This window comes from Eurypyga helias, unplaced genomic scaffold (assembly GCF_000690775.1).
Source record: "Eurypyga helias isolate BGI_N326 unplaced genomic scaffold, ASM69077v1 scaffold410, whole genome shotgun sequence".
NCBI lineage: Eukaryota > Metazoa > Chordata > Aves > Eurypygiformes > Eurypygidae > Eurypyga > Eurypyga helias.
In genome coordinates, this window is record NW_010223587.1 from 27,223 (window position 1) to 42,965 (window position 15,743).

Consider the following 15,743-nt stretch of genomic DNA (forward strand, 5'->3'; position numbering starts at 1 on the left):
TCTTTTCCCAAAGCATCCAGGTTGTGCATTTATATTTTTTGTTCTAAGATCTGTAAAACCAGCATGGGACAGAATGCAAAAAACGTAGCAAATGGGCTGAAAACCAGTCCCAATATACAATTTTTTTCCCCCTTGGTTTTAAAAACTGGCGTGTAACTGCTCGTGAAGTACATGCTTGCTGCCAAGAGCCGTCTACGGAGATTGATCCTATGCTGATTGCACGATGATTTCACAGTAAATCCTTTGATATGTGCTGTCCTGCTTGCTATGTAAAATGTCTGTGGCATGCATTGAGGTTGCATTCTTTCTCATTGCCTTGAAGGTAGTGCTCTTGTGGAGCTGGAGTAAGTAAACATGTAGGATGGTCACCTGGAGGTTTAAACAAAACCCACTGTCAGCAGAAAGAAGGGAATGGCGTAAATCTGGTATTTAGAGATCACTGAAATTCCATTTATTGTTATTAGCCTATTATTTGTATTATATTTTCCCAATTAACAAAATAAATAAATAAAATAAAAAGGGGGTCATCTTTCCTAAGTGTTCTGCTATACCGCTTTGAAGGACTCGAGGGAAATCTTCTCTGTAGACCAGCAGCACAAACACCCCGGTGAGTTGGCTGGTCAACATTATGCAACAGAAACATCCTTAGGATCTGCCAGGGTGGTCAGAGGCCCTTTCATCAGCACCACAAGCTTGGGCAGCAGCCAACACCCGTTCTCATTTAGGGCAGAACGGGACACAACTTCTAGCAGCGTGCTGTCAGGAAAATTCATCCTAACCTAGCTATGTTGAAAATTAGTTTCAAAAGCAACTATTATCTACTGTATTTCTGCTGCACTTCATTTGTTTTGGCACATTGTATTGCAGTGGTTCTTCTGGAGTGGAAGTCTAGATTTCGGTTCAGTTCTGGGAAGTTATTGGGATTTACATCGCCAAAGCTGTATCGCACTGCAGGAGTTTGCAAAGGTTTGCACTCCTATGGGTGACACCGATTGTGTGCGTGACTCACCTCTCACTTAGCAAACAGTTTCTGAGCCCTTGTCACATCTGTTGTTGTAGGTATTAACCGGAGCGTATGCAAACCGATCCAATTGCTCATGTCAATTTGGCCTGAATATGATTTTGCACAGCGATCCTGTCCCCAGACTGCAAGTGCAGCACACAGCCATAGGCGGTGGATAGTCCATACTAACCCACCTGGCAGGTGTGTATCAAAGGGTGACATTCCCTAATCCCCACCCCTATTTACAGAGGCAGAAATACCCTGTTTCCCCACTGCCCATGTGGGCTGTGTCCAGGGCTGCTGTAACAAGCTGAAGCAACGATGAAGTTCACTTCCTCGTTCGGCAGGAATACACCCTACAACCATTAGTCATGCTCCCCACTCATTTTGGCACCGAGTCAACAGAGAACAGATTAATCCTGAAATTCCTTCAGTGCTTATGTTGCCTCATGGGACCTTCAGGCTTGGGCCAGGAGTCCCTGATAAATGGGAGCTGCTGTGCCATTTATTCTCTTCAGGTAGGAGGACGGATCACTGCTGGAGGAGGTTCCTGCGAGGAAGTGAAGAGTAGGCAGGCAGTGGCTACAGAGATGAGGGTGCATATGTTTTCTATCACTCCCCTCCTTCCTCAAGCTGTATTTCCTTTCATTAAAACCTTCTCCCTGACCCCAGAAATAGCACAGTTCTCCCTTGCATTGGAAAGACGTTAATAGATTTAATTAGGCAATATGTGGTCTTGGTGCAAGTGGTCCTGATGAATTCTGGAGCCTGAGGCATCTGTCTGTAAGGTCTTGCACTGTGTGGCCTGTCCAGAAGGGCACATTCTAGCCCTTCTGTCAAATGGTTTCTGGAAGAACTTGTAGAAACAACTTGCTGAATTTTCCTCAGTCTTAAATATCTTCAATCTAACAAGGTTGCAATTCCTTAAGATTTGTGAGAAAACTATTATTTTTATGGAGCTACAGTTATTTGGAAAAGGGCTAGGTGAATTGATCGGCTCCAGTATTTTGTATCTAGCTGTATCCTCACCAGGACACAGACTTGCTTCCTCTTGGCTTCTTATGGTCTTGCCTTTTGAGCTTCCTTCTTTGTGTTGTGGCCGATTATGCCACTGCATGTGCTGCAAGAACTGCAGCACTATCACTTCAAGGAAGGAGGTGGTAGAGAGCTTTCACAACACAGCATTTTGATTGATGTTGCTCCATCCAACACTTTTGCAGTCTTGGGCTGTACAACTCCATTTTGGGTTAATTATCTGGGAATTTTTAATTTCTTAATGCTAAAGAATGTGCTGAAAGATACAGACAGTGGCCCATTTTGCCCAAATCTGATTTTGTAGCCTGCATAGAATTGCTCTGCATGAATGCTATTTCATACTCCAATCTGTTGGTTTATTTTTCTCCTCCACTCCTCCATAGGTAATGGAAGGATGAATAAAGAAAATGTTACAAGAGTGAGCTTCTGGATGACTGTTCTTTTGCTCTGCTGACCTTATTCATCTGTTGCTTTTTTTCTATCACTTACACAGACAGGTCTTTAAGACACAGTCTTTTTTATGTGTATCATACACCCTAATTCCTGACGAGGCCTCAGTGTGATCTTGCAGTGCACATACACAGGCAATTCTGGGCACGATGCCTTAGCCTGATTTGCTTTCCTCAGAGACCAGACAGTCCTATGGCTGTGAAGGAACTGTTCAAATCTTTAATATGTATTACCAACTTTTCACAGAATTATTTCCAAATCAATGACCCTACAGTTAGACACCTCTGGCCACATGTAAATGTTTCTTTCTCTGTCAGCACTTCTGTACACCTACAGTTTTCAGCATTGTTAGACCAGTTGATTAGACTCATGATCAAGCATTTCCTCCTAAAAATTACTTCAATATTGTTGCAGTAATGGAAGTTGTCAACATGTGACCTTAACCAACAGTAAATGCAAGCTAACAGCTTAGTCCACTGTGGAAGAGGGCACGGCTGCCATGCATGTGTTACAGATGGGGACGGCCCACATATGGACAAGTACTGTCATGGTGCTGACAAGCAGTCACTGGGTATGGAGTAGCAATCTGGTTGTGAGAACAAGCCATAGGAATCACCGTGTTCTAAAGCACTGTAAGATATATAACTGCTTTGAAGTTCAGGGCCTTGAACTCAAGCCAGGGCCTAGGAGCTTCCTGGGAGAGCGGAGAGACTTAAGCATTGGTCTGATCCGCTCATGCTGACATTAGCTCTGGACTAAGCCCTGCAAGACCTCTGATTTCAAAAGGCTTATGACAATGTGCAGCATATTAACATGGGTGCACATGTGCTAAATGCACACAACACTGGCTGACTATTCCTTTCACTGTGCTCTCCACTGTAGAAAACCAGGAGATTTTTATAAACAGAATTCCTATCTTCTTTTAAGCAGTTTCTTCCTCACCCGATCATGGCCACTCATTGTGATAAGATTTTCCATTCTTCTTCCTTTCCTTCCGCTCTTTCTGCAGACGTTCTAGTTCAGCTTCATACATCATTTCCTGAATCAGGTACTTTTCTCTCCTCATCCGATCTCTCAGATCTTTTGGAAGATCTGGGATTAAGTAGGAAATCAGGTGCTTTATGCAAAAGACCAGGTGCTGTGAAAACAAAAAAAGGATGAAATTAAACTCTTTGTAAGAAACCAAGTACCCATGTCCTCTGAAAACCCTCTCCTTCCAATTCACAAGAAGATGTTGTGTTAGATCTACATCTATGACTAAATTTGAAGAAACCAAACCATGAAGATTTTTCCCCACAAAAACTCCAGTCAGAGTGAGTGGAGTATGGGTCTCAGCAAAGGTTAAATGTGGCTAGGTTCAAATAAGGCCTCAAAACTGTTTTCAAACCCCTGAGGCCATGCTTTGCTGTAGCGTTGTTTGGGCAGGGCCTGGTATTAGTGGATCGCTCTGCAGGAAGAGGAGGATCAGATGATATAATACTTTCCTGTTGCCAGAAAACCCCTGCATCACTATTGGAAACAATGTATTACCTTTTCTGCTAATTTGGTTAGAAATTTTTGCCAACACCCCCAAAAGATGAACAGCTTGTTCTGTCAGCATTTTAATTAAATGTGCAGTTGAGGCTGGACAAATAATTCCTTTTGCGGTGATAGAAAATACTTGTGTTTGTTTTTGAGGGAGATCAAGATAGCCAAAATACCCACACCCACTTGCTTAGTGACCAAAAGGTGTCTTGAGCTAAGGTAGTTAATTTGTGAAAAAACCTACCTTGAATCACTTATCTCTTAGCGCAACTTTTTACTGTAATTGCTGGAGCAATCACAATACACCCATTAGTGATCTCCGCAGAGACAGTCATGGTTTCTGCTGCAATTACCTTTTTGATTTCATGGATACAGTTAAGGAAACAGTTTGCAGTGTCAATAAACAGTGGCCCCTGTTGAGGGACACAGCTATGAGCCAGCCTATGGCTTTGGTTGGGGCAAAGCAAAGTCAATTCTCTTGTGCAAGTGCTGGGCAGACACAAAAAGCTATGTATGCCACAGCAGGTCACAGATTTGGCTGGGCAGAGACTTGGCAGAGATTTGGCGAGACTTGAGCAGAGCTGATTTTTCTTTCCTCAGTTATCTTTGCCCTTATGCCATGCTGCCTTTTTGCTAAATGTGCATCAAGACACCAAGCTTTCTTCAATCTTAAAACTGCTCAGGCTGACCTGCCAAGGCCATTCTTGTAGTCCTTTTTGGAGACAGATACCCTGGCTCTCAGTACTGACAGCTCCAGAAACAAAGAGATCAAGCTCAGTGGGCCTCTATCAAAACTTACTTCCTTTCCCTTAATGTTTCCTTGAGTGTGGCAGAGATGATGGAGGAATTGACCTCCTTGGGACCAACCTCTAGTGAGTTAGCCCAGTGCAGAGGAAGAAGAGATCCCAGCCTGCAGTGCCATATTCCCCCTTCGTCTGGGAAAATGAAAACTGGGGGGGAATCCACTGCAGACCTCAGGCTTCTGCTGAGCAGCCAATACCTCTCTACACAAGAAATAACCTAGAAAATGTTTCCCTTCACGTTTCCTCTAATTCAAATGCTTCTGTGATCCAAAGTTCTTCAACAGCTCAGTTCAGAATGAATTTGCACAGTAACGTGAGTCAGAAATGCAGTATGTGCTCATGAACATTATGCCAATAATTTATGGTGATTACAGCTTCTGTAGCTGTGTTGGATGCCCTGTTGCTATGATTTCAGTGCAGAGGGTTGATTAAAGAGTTTTTAAAAATTGTTAGTTCCCTGTTTGGCTTCTTCACAGTGTAAAAGGCATTTCAAACTGCTTGTGCTGGAGAGATGCTGAGCCCCTGGTTTCTGACAGGGATACTCAGGCACCTGAAATTCAGGCCTTAAGAGCTGCATTTTGTTTTGCAAATGACCTCATCCTATTTATCTACCCCCTTGTCTCTGTTTTCAAAATCAGCATGGGAATACCAGTCACGTGAAGTTGGTATTATCTTCTCTGGTTTGTCTTAAAGATTTCTGAGATACTGACAGCAAGCACTAATATTATGAATGTTGGAAAAGATACTGCATCTTTTTCATCGTCATCATCTTTGCGATGCTAATCATTCTGGGAAAATGAATGGCAATAGAAAAATAGAGAAAAAAGTGTAAATACTATAACTTAAACTATCTTAATTTTTCAGTTGTTCAGATTTCATCTTTTCTTCTCATGTTCCTTCACCCCTTCCTCACACTCTCATCAGCATGCAGCTTCCCAGCCTAGCCAGGGTACCAATGCCAAAACTCAGAAAGTAAATAAAAGCTTTGTTTATTTCAGATCTTTGCAAGTCACTCAGTTTTCTAAGTGCTGCATTCCCTTTTTTGTTAAGGCCTAAATACCTGTGACTGTTTGGAAAACAGTTCTGAGAATACAAAGCACAGTATAAATAGCAGAAACTAACACAAAACCAGCAGAAACTAACACAAAAATCTCCACAGCTGCTGCTGCAGATCAGCCCAACGAAAAAGCTCCAAAGGGAAATTTGTTTCATTTTGTTGCTTTTGTTAAAGCAGAGAAGCAAACGCACTTTTCCACCGGAGTGGTCACTGACCTCAAACACAATAATGAAAGCCAACCGTGCTGCTAAGACATGCCAGAACTGCAGCGTGTAGCCGTAGGGCACTGGGGAGTGAGGAGGGTCTCGGTAGTCCCTGTACCTGAAAGACAAGCAGAGTGTGGCAGTTAGCAAGCTCCTGCCCTGCTGCCTGGGAGGAAGGCGAACCAAACCCCAGCTGCCCCAATCATTTCTGCACCAAAATGATCTCAGCTCAAACTGTACAAGTTTGAGCTGAGATCAAACACACACACTTGCTTAGCCTACACTACCGCTTTATTTCAGATGAGGTGCGTGCTTCTGAAGCGAGTGTCCGTGTCACCTCTACTTGCCATGCTGGGGTTTGCCCACATGGGCTCGCTTTCAGGTGAAACCTGATGGTAAGATGCACTTCACACTCCAGCTGCTAAAGGAAATTCAGTGCAAGGGACAAGACCAGTGCCTGGATGAACTGAAACAGTTGAAGCAAATGCAGAGGATGTTGGATGCTCAGTGCCAACGGTTTGACTCTACAGCATCTCCCTTGGAAGCTCAATGTGTGTCTTGCAGGCACCTCCTAAAATCACGGAGCACGGTGGGATGTCCTGCTGTTCTGAGGGCCACTTTCTTCCCACTACAAGTTCATTTTAAACCCATAAACATCTCCAATTTTGTCAGCCTGACAGCCCTCCCAAAATCCATATAAAGCTGCCCCATGAGGTCCATCTGACCCTTAGTTGGCCATTGCTGGTGCAAAGCATGACTCATCCTGACTTTAGTGGAGCCAGAACTGCACCTCTTGGTACACCAACAGAGCAAGGGCTGTGTAAGATAGTAATCTAGTGTACTGTCTCACAGAATGTTTCTTTAAAGACTTTACATCTCAATAGATAGAGACCAGAGATATTTATTGGGAAAGCTGGATCCAGGAAGACTCCAAAACTACATTAACAAATTATGAATCTATTTAGGTCACACATTCTGGAGTTCATTTCTACTAGCAGCATATTAGTTCCGAAATCCTATTGCAGAAACTTAATTTAAAAGTACTGTAAAAATTTTCTCCTTAATCTGTTTCCTAGATGGGACAGAAAACCTATCATAAAACCCTATTGAAAATACCATAGTAAATGATACACTTAAGCTTAACCTCTAAGCTAGTTTTAAGAAGCTAAAAGAAAACTCAGATGAGTAAAATAAACAAAAAGTTATTTCATCTCTGTGATAATCTGCATTACTCCCTGAAGGTTGACCTTAGATTGCAGAAGGTGCTCCACAAAATTAAATCAATTGTGTCTTGACACCTTAGTCAGCAACAAACCTCTCTTAAATTGCAGTATCTCATGTGCAAGTTCTTAAAACTGAGATGATCTTCCCTTCTGGAAGCAGCATGCTGACTTCATAGTTTAGGATGTTTTACAACATCCTAAGCATCCTGAAAACGGAAGTCCCTGGTCCAAGTCCCACATCAGTAGAGTGTGTCTCCTTTTTGTACTTGCTAGGAACCAAGCACTACACATGAAGAAACGGGGAAACTTTTTATAAAGAACAAGAACAGCATGGCACCATCTGGGTTCCAGATGAGCAGAAGTTAACTGAATAGGGCCACTGGTTTTCATTCAGACAGACTGCCTTCCTGGAAAAATGCCTATACTTTCACACAGTACAAGATAATATTGCCTTACCTCACTATCAATAACTGGCTTGAAGTGCAATTAAAATGACTGATGTTTTAGAAGAATCCAGGTGGGTTAAGCAGCTGATAAACTCAGCTAAAGAAAGTAAAATGTTAATTTTCTTTCAAGGGTAGATATACATAACAATTCAGCGTCCCCCAAAAGAACACATTTATCTCCCTGAGATTTATGGCACCAATTTTAATAGTGTTCTGTTTATGGGATATTGAGAGGACAATTTTTTGTTATTGATGGGATTTCTACCATCAGCTTTAGGTAGCAGTAACCTCATGCCTGAAGCTCGGGAAGAAAGTAATTAAAGGGGGGAGAGAAGACAATGATCAGAATTACAAAACATTATTAAACGGTGCTCTTGCAAACAATATGGAATAGATTATTCTCAAAGGGGTTCTGCTCTGCAGAAAATATTATCTATATGTTATCTATGGATTCAACATTGGGATGTTCTTTCTGCCAGATAAGTTGCAACAGTCTTAAATATTAGTTAGTTAAATTAAAGCATTAATGCTGCACCTCCCCCAGGTAATTATGCTATACCACTCAAACTTATTATTACTATTAATAAAAATAACTCAATATCACAAAGTATCACTGTCTTTTGCTGTATTACAGAATATCTTTTTTTTTTCTTTAGGGACTCACGGAAGGATATTATAATTCTTCACAGTGAAAAATACTGGCACTAAATGTATCTGCAGCTACCAGGACTCATGCTTGTAAACCAGTGTTGCAATAAAAAAATGGCAGCGGTATTTGTTGTTCAGTATTTTTAGTTGGGACCCCACCTAAGACCTTTATGTAGATCGCTGATTCTTTGGACCATTAAAATCAATCAGGTGCAAATCTGTCATTACATACTACCCTCAGACTGCTATTTCTCCAATCTGTTGGCTGAGGACAAAGACAAAGATAATTAACTGCTTGTTTTATTTTGATTCAAACCACAAATATATGACTACAACTAATAATTACACCTGTAAGCAATGACATAAACATGTTAACCATTCAACAGTTAGGAAGGGCTGGATCTGAGGTTTCGTAGATGTAGCTTAGGGCAGAGCCTGAAATAACTCGGTGCGGTCACTTCTGTGCAACATTGGTTTCCTTGTGCATGTGCTGTGATACAATCTGATTAGTTTCATCTCACTAGTATCTAAGGAATTAGTTCACCTCTGAGTCCTTTAATACCGTATTTCTTCATGGTGGTTGTGTCTGATTCAAGCCATGACACCACAGAAATCCTGCACCAGCAACACCTACTGCGTTAGCCACTTTTTGGCTTCTCCTGTATCTAAGGAAGGAATCGTGCAGTTAGCAGCCAAGCAGTACCATGAGCATGTCCCTGAATAGCAGAGTTAGTTATTTCCATTACTGGTTTTTAAGTTCTGAAAATTAGTTCCAAGCCCAAATTTATCATGATGCTTCTCCCTTGCAAGGTCTTAAGCAGAGAGGTATTTTGATTGGATACTTACCTGCAATATTTTAATGGTGAACCAGAGAATTCACTTCCATTTGATGTTGGCTCTGAACGATTTTCAAAGTCAGACACCAGAAATACTGATAAACTGGCATTCACATAGCCAACCATACACCTGGAGGGGAAAAAATCCTCTAGTCAGGACACAGGATTTCAGGACACAGTTTTCCCATTAACTGTTCTCTGGGTTTCATGAAAGCCACAGCATAACTGTGATGCTTATTAATATTTGAAAGGGATGTTGAGGCAATATAAAAGAAGTGCTCAAGTAGGTCAGATGGACAATAGAAGTGAAGCAATGGTAGATTTCTGTGGGAGAAGAAATGGTGAAGACTGGGATTGGTTACTTTTGAAAAGACAAGTCACCTAAAATGTGGCACAGTAGAGATGGAGAAAATAATGAGTAGCACTAGTAAGATAATCAGAATATTCCCACTGCTACTCTCATGGTACTAGCACAAAGGGACATTAAATCAGGCGGAAAAGCAACACACAACACCTCTTTACAAAATGTCTGGTTAATTGGAGGAAGTCAGTACTGAAAGATCCCGGGGTAGCTGAGCACTGGGAGGGTCAGGCAGTGTTTGGAGAACACTGAGTATCATCATTTACATTGCCCAACAAGGGCCTGCCGGACTCCCTAGAAGGCTCAGGTTTGCTGTTAATTAAGCTGAGGAGAGATATGGCAAGTGTACTGTGCTGTTCGCTCTGCGCTGCCCAAGCACAGGTAAGTCTAGGCACACTGCTCAGCGTGGTGCAGAGAATAATGCACAGTAAGCTTTTTTTTTACTATGGTTTTTCCAGTCTTTGAGAAATTACATTTAAACACTGTCCATCTTTGTCTCAAAGTCTCCATATTGATTGGATTTGGAACTTAATTAAAATATTTTTCTAATATCACGGGTTGTCATATGGATGTAATACAAAGCATTTTTTTTTTAAAGAAAAAAGCACCTTTGTCATTTAAGTTATTCAATAGCAGATGTTTTTGACTCTTTAATCTGAGAAAATTCAAAATTCCTGTGTATTTTTGAATAGCTTCCTGCTTTTGTAACAGTACTTATTAATAACAATATCCAGAATGCTGACATAAATAGCTTTTATCCAAGTTGTCTGCTTCAAAGGATTACTGTCTGATGGTTTCATCTAGAAAGTCACTCAGAAGTGTGAACACACTGGTCATGGGGTTTGTGAAAAGATGGTAAGAGCTTCCCCTGTGAGCCAAGATACTTCCCCTAAGCAGAACTAGTTTCAAAGCCAGTGAGTCATATTGAGTCTTCACAAAAATAAATTTTGTAAAGGCATTGCTTTTTCATGCATGGTGGTCCTGAGAAAATCAAGGGAAGGAAAAATCAGCAAGGGAAATTGCTGACAGTGCCTCAGCGTCCTATGGATCTTCTTAATGGCACAAGCAGAGGCACGTGCTCAGAAGGACTGACACCAGGCCAAACACTTGATGCGTGCAGGGACTTTAACTCTTCATGAAAATAAATGGAACATTTCCCCTGGCACCAACTAAAATGCCAAAAACCTTGCAGGACAACAAGTTAGCAGCACTGCTAATCAGGAGCTGCCACACCAGCTGCCCTTCTTCTGTCACTATGATTAAACAGTATTGACAACAAAAAATGGCAAAAAACCAGCAACAGAACTCTCTTCCTGTAGCAGGGAAGAAAAATCAATCTGCCATATGTCTAATAGCAGAATGTAAGCTCTCTGTCACTGTCTACTGTTTAGCTTGGGTTTCTTTGAACAGTAGGGTCCTTGCTAATGGAGCTGCTAGGACAGCATTTGCAAACTGTGTCTGTTTGTGTTCAGCTAGATTCAATGTCCTTCCCCGAGTCCAACACCCTGGGTTTTACAAGTTGCCATGTAGCAGCTATAGTCATACTTGCTGGTAGTGTGCACGCTAATATAGTCTCAGTGTTTAGCAACACAGAAAAGAAAAACTACTTTGGCAGCAGGGATTCAATTCACAAATGTCTCCTGAAAGATTTAATCTAAGGCTCTGGTTTTAGAAGAAAAACAAATTACTTTGCTTTGTAAGTGTATCTTGATTTATTAGTTGGGAATTGCTTCCTCTTGTTAGACACTACATTTTTTTTTTGGTTTTTTTTTTGAGTACATGCTGAATACTGCACCAGGAAAAAAAAAGCTTAGTGAATAAGTGTAAAATGCTCATTAAATCTGTAACTGATAAACATCAGCATCGTTTCAGAATGAAAAGAGGGTTATATCCATGTACACCAGCTGGGAAGCGCAGCTTGTGCAGCAGCAAACTGTTACACACACCAAATCTCTCTAACAGCTCTGCCATGCTTTCCTTGAATTAACATCATAAATTATAGTCACTGAGCAACCCATTCTGCAAATATGCAAAGCATCAATATCTATCTGTTACCTAAGCACAAGCAGTGAATTTGGGTTAGTGGAGTCAGAACATACACAGGGAGCACTGCTGTTACTGATTCAAGTTGTAAGCGATTTTCACGCGCATCTATTTTCCCGAAGAAAAGCTTACTTTTGTCCAGCTTCTCCCTGGCCAGCACAAGGTCCATATTTGTACGCATAAACAAGGCGAGGGATGAAATCTGATGTCACAGCTATAACAAATGCATTTGTGATAACAGAAAGAATTCCAATGCCTTCCAGGATCCCATACCAGATTCCTGTTCAACAAGGAGAGTGTTAGCTCCAGAAAGAACAAGAACCAAAGTGCCTGAGATACCGCATGCTCTGAAGCAGTCATCACAAACCCAAGGTTTTTTTATGTAATTTCTATCCAAGAGTCACTGAGTAAAAACAATTTTTCTTATTGAACAGCAGGACCTCAGTGGACCAGATTTCTGTTCCCACTTGGTGGGAATTTTATTTATCCTGCAAATAATCTCAAGGAAGACGCAAAAATGCTCATGAAGGCCTTGGCTCCACCAAACCACGTAACCATGTGGGCAGTTTTAAGGAAAGCTGGAAGCCTCCCTGCTTATGATGATGACTATCCAGCCTTTGAAGAGGGTCTGCAAAGAACATATGTAAACCGTGATCTGGCTCTCACAGGGGTCTTGTGCACTGCTGGTCAACTTGTTCGTATTGGCATCAAAATCTCCATGGCACACTAATGCTATACAATGGCACACAGCCCCTAGGCATCACTTGGGCTTTTTGGCCCATCCTCAACTGTCTGACAGATCTTGTCGTTACAGGCACGCAGCAACTCTGGTCGTGAGGGCCATCACCGAGAACCACACCAAAAGAATGTTAGACATACTGTTTGATTTTAATGAGGCATCAAGCTGTCCCTGAAAACTTTGCTGAATAGAGAGTGAATGCAAGTTATTTTGACAAACCACACCTGAATTGGCCTGAAAAAAAACCCCTATTTTTCTGTGCTTTTATTATTTATGTTATGTAACGGTTTTCTCAGGAATTGTGTCTCCAGTCTATGCTGCATGCTGGCTGATGTCCAGGCTTCTACCTAAACTCATAGATCCATGCTGCTCACATACAAAGCTTTACTCAGTTACAGACTTCAGGTACATGGTAGACCATTCAGAGAGCACAAAGCCTGGGCTTCTGCTATTTCTTGGTGTGGGGTACTGGTTTTTGCAATGTGCAGCAGTGTATCCCATTTACCCCTCCCAAAGACAGCAGGGATTCAGCATTCAGCAGAAAATTTTGTTTTACAGAGTCCTTCCTAAAGGGGTGGTTCTTTTGCATATTGCAAGGACAAAAAGAGGTTTATAGGAAAAACACATCTGGAAAGCCCTTGTAGTAGTGTGTGGCTGGGTGACCTCAAAGTTACATGAACCTCTGTTTAGCAATGTAGGTGTAGGTGTGCCTCACTGAGAGCAAGTCGCCTCCTGAGATCTAGACCCACGCTGTCTCACCCATCAGGGACCTAGCGGGCACAGCCACTGAATCACAGGGGACCTTGGTTTTGGGCAGCAGCACATGTTCACACAGCGTGTCTGCTACAAGGGAGAACCTGCAGAGGACAATGGCATCAGATACCTGAAATTTTTTGGAACTATCAAATTGTGTGTTGTTAGTGGGGAAGATGACTGAAAATACCTTATTCTGCTCTTACTTGAAGTGGTCAATGCTTTGCCTTAAACATACTCTACACACATAACAAAAAAACCTCACCTATATCTTTGGCTCTTGAAGCTAAAGGTCTTCTCCACTGGGTAACAAATTTGTATGCGTCAAGCCGGATTTCAATAATATTGTTAAGTAAGGCCAGAAGAGGTGCCAGTGGAAAAGCTGCCACAAAAATCGTTGTGAACCCAAACTGAAGAACTAGGGAAAAAAAAAAAAAGAAAGATTGCAGCATAACCGTTAAGATCTAATCCCAAGTTCTAAGATACTAAATCCTATATGCGTTCAAACAGTATGTATAAATACACAAACATTTCTTATCATGCCATGCCATGCCACAGTATAGTCTAGAAAGACTTGCTCAGCAATTCCTTGCCAAAAGGTCAGAGCAAGGATGACAAGAATAAATGCACATCTGCCTTCAGGATGGACAGCAGCATCTACATTTTGTAATTTGGAGTGAAGTTTGGAGGTGGACAAACTGTGTTTAGAAAGGCACATTTTTACTTCAACATCAACTAGGATCTTGCAACACCTGCAAAGATTAGGGCTGAATACATTCCTTTTTATGGTACAGATAGGCAGCAGTTTGAAACTTTGTGTAGCTTTCTAGAGGCAGGTTTTCAGACTGCCAAATTTCCTGCTAATTTGAAAATAACAGTGTGAGGGAGGAAAAAAAAAAACCCCACAAAACCCCCCACAAAACCACAACAAAACAAACCCCAAACCAAAAAAACCAATCGTGAAACACACAGTTCAGTTACATAGGGCACAAGTGTTTGTTGTTTAACGTTTCTTTGAGAAGCTATCCTCTCCCCTCCTATGGACAGAACAATGCGTTTTGGCAGCCAGCTACTTTGTAAATGATGGTGAATTTTGAACATAAATAAGCATACAGGCCTCTACCATGCAGTTTAAAATAAAAGCTCGAGGGAAGTTCCTTTAGTAAATCAGAAATGTGAAGAGGTGGTCTCTGGTTTAGAAAACAACCTTCCCCACACAAAGCCAGAATGAGAAGTGTTTCATAGCAGCAAGGCTGGCAAACCAGCAGCAGCGTGGTTAGCCACATGGGTTTGATTTGGTTCTTAGAAACTCACCCCTATTCCACAGCTGACCTGTGAGAATGAAAACCATTCTGCAACCTCTTTAGCTTCATGCAGCAACAGTTAAAAGAACATACCAGCCCACAACAACAAAACAGCAACAACATTAAAATCTAGTGAAAGAGAGAGAACTAAGGTCACTGCCGTACTCATTTCTAGGTATTCGTCAAAGAGTCCATAAGCATTCATAGGTTGCAGATTGTAGTCCTTTTCCCACTGTGGGAAGCTTGTTTTTCTCTGTGTGCCATACTCTTGTCGTAGTTTTCTCCTGGTCCACCAGTTTTGAATTAGCCTACATTTTCGGTTAAGTTAAAGAAACAAGGTAAAGAATATCAGGTATTCATCACAAAACTGGAAGAGGCTAAGCATGCACAACACACCTTGCAAAACAAATTTCCCAATGCACAGAAAAACAGAGCATTAGTAATATACCTGGCAGATGACACAGCGCAATAGATCTGAAAACAGATACAGCTGATGAGCTGTAATTCAGGCCTAGATGTTGTTAAAATGGAGGAGGGATTTTGACATCTCTTCATTCTTTATTTACCTTCTTTTTTTTTCTACACAGACTGGCACTTTAGGGTCTGTTTATATGGCAGAACTCAGTGCTGTGTGGGGACAGTTAAACTCTGAGAAATCAGTAAATAGAGTGCTAATGCTTCCTGCATGGGAGCTGGCGTCTCTACTCAGCTCTGCAGTGTGTAGGGGTAACAGTCCCTGGGCAGTCCTGGAAGGGAAACACAACCTTGAATGTTGTGGGTGGCTGACATGAGAGCTATCTCCATGGCAAGAGATGGGAGAGCTGTGCTGGACTTTGTGGAGAAGATACTGTTCCTGAAGAAACGCCTGTGTAGGGGCACGTGGGCGGCACTGAGCCAGAAGGGAAATGGGTGCTCACGTCCAAAATAAAAGTCTTTGCCGCTCCAGTTCGGGGAGTTGCACTGATTTGGCCAAGAAAGGACATGAATTACAGTTAGTACAGGGAGGGAAAAAAGCCCCATGACAGGGATTTTCTCTGAAGTTGTGGTTGGCCCCTTTGTCTCACCAAGACAGAAGTTGATGGCTCAGCCAAATAACTCAAACCTTTCCCTGGTTGTGCATCACTCTTACCTTTATAGTGACTTGGTCTGGGCTTTCTGTGAATGGTAGGTAAGTGGCGATTGGATTTGGATAAGAGTTTGGCCAATTGCTTGTTTTCTTAAAGTCGAGAGACGATTTTTCTGTTCAGGCCACTTACCAGGGAGGTTGTAGCTTTTCCCCACTTTCTTAAAGAAGCAGAGGTGAACTGAATACAGA

General features: G+C 41.9%; 1 protein-coding gene across 1 annotated transcript in view; it reads right to left on the reverse strand.

Moving 5' to 3' along the window:
• Positions 1 to 3,434: 3,434 nt before the first annotated feature.
• ANO4 (anoctamin 4) overlaps positions 3,435 to 15,743 on the reverse strand; it is a gene marked incomplete at its 5' end in the record, with an annotated part of 110,110 nt that continues 97,801 nt past the window's right edge. Inside the window, 6 exons of the mRNA XM_010160756.1 lie at positions 3,435 to 3,626; positions 6,088 to 6,193; positions 9,239 to 9,358; positions 11,765 to 11,912; positions 13,390 to 13,542; positions 14,594 to 14,736. Coding sequence (XP_010159058.1) covers positions 3,435 to 3,626; positions 6,088 to 6,193; positions 9,239 to 9,358; positions 11,765 to 11,912; positions 13,390 to 13,542; positions 14,594 to 14,736 — 862 coding nt within the window. The remainder of the gene's footprint in view (positions 3,627 to 6,087; positions 6,194 to 9,238; positions 9,359 to 11,764; positions 11,913 to 13,389; positions 13,543 to 14,593; positions 14,737 to 15,743) is intronic.